This window comes from Argentina silus (assembly GCF_951799395.1).
Source record: "Argentina silus genome assembly, chromosome: 18".
In the NCBI taxonomy this organism is placed as follows: Eukaryota; Metazoa; Chordata; class Actinopteri; order Argentiniformes; family Argentinidae; genus Argentina; species Argentina silus.
In genome coordinates, this window is record NC_139672.1 from 15,785,249 (window position 1) to 15,790,248 (window position 5,000).

Consider the following 5,000-nt stretch of genomic DNA (forward strand, 5'->3'; position numbering starts at 1 on the left):
GCCGTTGTAGAGGTCACTGGCATAGGACAGCGTTGCCAGGGGCCGGACAGAGTTGTAGCGGGTGAACTTAGACAGGCACTCCATGAAGTCGTCCAGCTGACTTAAATTCCTCCCCTCGTCTAAGACAAAGACACAAGAAACCGTCAGAATCCGGTCGATCGGGAGAATATCCACAGATTTAGACCGACCGACCATGAATACCTTTGGAAAGCGTATGATATTATAGTTGTCCATTAGACTGTGTGATTAATAGTAGCCGGCTGATATACAGGTTAAAAAAAATTCAAATAATAAAATAAATAATAATAATAATAATCTTTACTTATCAAGGTTAGCGAGACACCCAATTCGTGACTGTATAGATATTATCTGAATAGATCCAGTGGTAAAGAGCCGCGGCAGCCAGCCTACCTGTTACCCTGGTCATCCTGTTGGAGAAGTAGCACTGCTCCAGGTCTTCAAAGTGAGCCGTGAGCCGTTTCCGACGGGACGCCAAGGTGCTGTTGTACCACGTTTGCCTCTTCCCCTGATAGGCAAAACAAACTTTATTTAAACACTGACCTTTAACAAGACGTGTGTAAGCCCTAGGGATTCATCAAGTTGTACTAAATTGAATTGAATTGAATTGAATGAGCCCAGTAGGCCAGAATCAATGTCTTAACTACAGAGGGTTCTAGATTACCTGTGAAGTTCCTCCGAACCCTGGAGGCTGGCTGTACTCTGTAGAATCTATAATACTACAGACAAAACACCAGAAGAAGAGGGTAAGTACTCTGTAGAATCTATAATAACAATGACAAAACACCAGAAGAAGAGATCAGTAAGCCTATAGGTCTGTCAGCGGGGGCATGTCTCTTCAAAGCACAACTGTCTCAACAGGTCAGAAGGGCCATGTGATCAATCATACACGTGATCCAGGGGCTGCTGTGTTTGTTGCTGTTAGGCTCCTCAAACAAAGAGCACACATTCTCGGAATTCTTCAAGGTTAGGGTATTTGGTCTGGAACCTTCTACTAACACAAAGCAGTGCAGAGGACAGAGGTGTGTGTTACCTGGGTACAGGTGAGGGGGTGGAGAGGGCAGAGGTTAGTGTTACCTGGGTACAGGTGAGGGGGGTGGAGGGGGCAGAGGTTAGTGTTACCTGGGTACAGGTGAGGGGGGTGGAGAGGGCAGAGGTTAGTGTTACCTGGGTACAGGTGAGGGGGGTGGAGGGGGCAGAGGTTAGTGTTACCTGGGTACAGGTGAGGGGGGTGGAGGGGGCAGAGGTTAGTGTTACCTGGGTACAGGTGAGGGGGGTGGAGAGGGCAGAGGTTAGTGTTACCTGGGTACAGGTGAGGGGGGTGGAGAGGGTAGAGGTTAGTGTTACCTGGGTACAGGTGAGGGGGCAGAGGTTAGTGTTACCTGGGTGCAGGTGAGGGGGGTGCAGAGGGCAGAGGTGTGTGTTACCTGGGTACAGGTGAGGGGGGTGGAGAGGGCAGAGGTGTGTGTTACCTGGGTACAGGTGAGGGGGCTCCTAGGTTGGGTACGGTGCTGTCCATGTTGCCATCGATGTCGCTCACAGGCGAGTACAGCCCACTCATTTCCTAGAAAGCATACCCCACATTCAGCTGAACACTTTGGAAATGTTGCAGCTGAACATTACATTTTTTTCAGTCCATTAGAATATAACAGCATTTCAATCTTGTAGAAGTACAGGTAGAAACCTTTGTATAAGATTCTAATGGAGGGTTTTCCATACACAGATCAGATAGAAACAGATAGAAACAGACAGAAAATCTCCATTGAAGAAGCGGTTTAGTCTTGGATTCGTCTTAATCTGTGTGCGGGAAACCGGCCCTAAATAGTTAGACACATTCATCATTCTACCTCGACACGCTTGATATCCTCCTCCAGGAAGTTCAGCTCCTTCTGTAGCTGCTCCAGTTGCTGAAGGAAAAACACACAGTGTCAGAAAACAACACATCTACAACAACAACAACAACAACAACAACAACAACCACCACCACCACCTATGTCATGATGGTCCTAACCCATCATGACATAGGTCAATAACCTGGTCAATAACAAAACACTGTAAACTCCAGACATGGGTCAAATAGTATTTGAAATCCTTTCAAATACTTTGAGTGTTTGCCCGAGCCTGCCCGGAGTGCCAGATGGGCGGGATTAGCACTTTTGGACCCATTCCATTGGTTCAACCGCACAAGGCAAAAACAATCAAGCACAGATAGGCATTTGAAAGGATTCCCAATACTATTTGAAGCCAGGTCTGGTCAACCGAAAACTGCCATCAGAGGCAAAAAAAAAACATCAAACAAACCTCTCTTTTATTCCTTCGGGCTTCTTTCAGGAACTCCATTAAGATCTGACGCTGAGCCGCCTGTGATTCCTAAGGGGGGGGGGTAACAGATAGCTTTAACAACAACCACATCCACAGCCACAGCCACACCATAACCAACAGTACCCACATAATCGCACAAGTACATTCAATGCGATGTGAAACATACGTACCGCTTCCAGCTGTTTCTTCTTCTGTACAAGGAGCTCCAGCATGAGGTTGACGTTGGCCAGGTCCAGGTTCTCCTGGTCTGGGCCGAGCACATCCTGGAACACCTGCCACCTGGAGCCATTCTAGAGAACGGACAAAATACACAGAATTGGGTTCTTTGACTTTGGGGGGTGATAAAATGACAGTGGGGGAGGGGTTCCGTGGTTCGCCAGTCCTTGTAAACAACTCGGCCTACAATATAGACGTTTTTGTTTATGTTTTTGGTGCTTTATGAGGTTAACCCTAACCCTAACCCAGTGCAGAAGAAACCATGTACTATAAAGAAAGCATAAGAATGAGTATTACTGGAGACGAAGTAGACAAAAACAGTGCTCTTTTAGAGTGAAGGTGGTTGAACCAAAAAGAGCATGGATGGGCTCCAGGGGAGGCTGGTGGGGGTAGAAATCAGAGGACGGACTCACTGTAATGCATGGAATGGAATGGAATGAGGAATGGCATCAAACACGTGTTTTACACCATGCATACGTGTTCTATTACATGCATTACAATGAGCCCGTCCTCTGATTCCTGCCACCACCAATGTCCCCTGATACAGCTCACATCTGTATCTACACTCACTTTATTAGGAACACCTGTACACCTTCTCATGGTGGAGGTGGTGTAATGGTGTGGGGAATGTTTTCTTGGCACACTTTGGGCCCGTTAATACCAATCAATCATCGCTTGAACGCCACAGCCTATTTGAGTATTGTTGCTGACCATGTGCATCCCTTCATGGCCACAATTGACCCATCTTCTAATGGCTACTTCCAGCATGATAATGCACCATGTCACAAAGCAAAAGTCGTCTCAAACTGGTTTCATGAACATGACAATGAGTTCAGTGTTCTTCAGTGGCCTTCCCATAGAACACCTTTGGGATGTGGTAGAACGGGAGATTCACAGCATGAAAGTGCGCCTGAAAAATCTGCAGGAATTGCGTGATGCAATCATGTCACCATGGACCAGAATCTCAAAGGAATGTTTCCAACATCTTGCGGAATCAATGCCACGAAGAATTGAGGCTGTTTTGAGAGCAAAGGGAGGCCCTACCCAGTATTAGTGTAGTGTTCCTAATAAAGTGTTGGGTGAGTGTATCTGTATCTATATCTGTCAACCCAGGGCTATAATCCAGGGCTATAACCCAGGGCTATAATCCAGGGCTATAACCCAGGGCTATAATCCAGGGCTATAATCCAGGGCTATAATCCATTCCATCCATCCACCAGTGAACTGTAACTACATCATCACTTACAGGGTGGTCCATCTTCAGCCGCTTCTCATCTGATCTCTGCTTCTGTTTGAGGATGAGTTCATTCACTGCAACACAGCCAGGTTTAGGTTGAGAACAACACATGAGAACAACAACAACAACAACAACAACCATTACAACAACCACAAACAAGGCTGCTGTGACGCATATAGCTCCCATCACAGAAAGATAACATCGATGAAGGAACCAAAACCTACCAAGGAAATTTGGGTAAAGCTGGTCGACGTTGTCAATGATGTAATTACACTTTGGACATCTGTTGCTGTCTTCCAAGCTCTGTCGAATGCACTTGTAGCTGAAGCAAGAGGTAGGAGCGGGAAATCACGGGAGCGATGTCACACATAAAAGAAACGAGAGGCATTTATTTCTGCAGTATTGGCTGTGAACATATGGCCACAAACACACTGGAACGCATGCGTGTGGGATGGCTGTAGTAGTGTGATGTTGTCATGTAATGTGTGCTTACCAGAAACTGTGTCCACACTTTGTCATGTGTGCCTCCTCAATCATTTCAAAACAAATCGGGCTGAAAGACAGACAACGCAAAGTCGTGTTGGTTAATTGCATTACTTCCTTGGTTATGGGCCAGCCGGGTAATTATGCGTCTAGAGGTGAAATTCCTTGGTACTTTGGTGCCTTAGTGGCTAACAAGCAAATACTTCACGCCTTCGGGCAAAGCTGCTAAGTTTAGCTAGACCGCCAGCAAACCATTTGGCATTTCAGGGGAAAAACTCACCAGACAAAGTCGTTGCTTTTATCTTCGTAAGAGTTCAAGAGACCGTTGTAGAGAGGTACTTGGTGGAGGGGACGTTTTCTGCTCCCGCCGGAGGAAGAGGAGCTGGGTCGGCTCAGAGGGGTGAGACTCCCCCGCGGAGACTGGACCCCCAGCGCAGGTACGGGCAACCCCTCGGCCAGCGACCGGGAGGTGGGCACAGCGTTCCCAGAATTGTTCCCGTTGCTGGAGCCACCGCCTCCGGTGTTGCCACCGTTAGCATTCGTAGCGCTACCAGTGCCGGCGCTGCTGCTCGTCCCAGGCCCGGAGCCCGCTCCACCGCCAGCTTGCTGCTGCCGGCTGCTTGACATAATTCAAGACCGATGCTCAACTCTTCTAAGGCCGCTATGCCGTCGCTCACTGCATCCGGGCAGGGCTATTTGGCTAGTTTAGCTAGCTTATGCGCTA

At 47.7% G+C, this 5,000-nt stretch overlaps 1 protein-coding gene across 1 annotated transcript in view; it reads right to left on the reverse strand.

Annotated features, from left to right (window-relative positions):
- cop1 (COP1 E3 ubiquitin ligase) overlaps positions 1-5,000 on the reverse strand; it is an 11,559-nt gene that overhangs the window by 6,373 nt on the left and 186 nt on the right. The window contains exons 1-11 of the mRNA XM_083690328.1: positions 4,557-5,000; positions 4,287-4,346; positions 4,018-4,115; positions 3,803-3,867; positions 2,511-2,630; positions 2,320-2,388; positions 1,866-1,925; positions 1,491-1,582; positions 683-737; positions 412-526; positions 1-119 (exon numbers count right to left, since the gene is read on the reverse strand). The exon at positions 1-119 is cut by the window's left edge and continues 17 nt beyond it; the exon at positions 4,557-5,000 is cut by the window's right edge and continues 186 nt beyond it. Coding sequence (XP_083546454.1) covers positions 1-119; positions 412-526; positions 683-737; positions 1,491-1,582; positions 1,866-1,925; positions 2,320-2,388; positions 2,511-2,630; positions 3,803-3,867; positions 4,018-4,115; positions 4,287-4,346; positions 4,557-4,903 — 1,200 coding nt within the window. The 5' untranslated portion in view covers positions 4,904-5,000. The remainder of the gene's footprint in view (positions 120-411; positions 527-682; positions 738-1,490; positions 1,583-1,865; positions 1,926-2,319; positions 2,389-2,510; positions 2,631-3,802; positions 3,868-4,017; positions 4,116-4,286; positions 4,347-4,556) is intronic.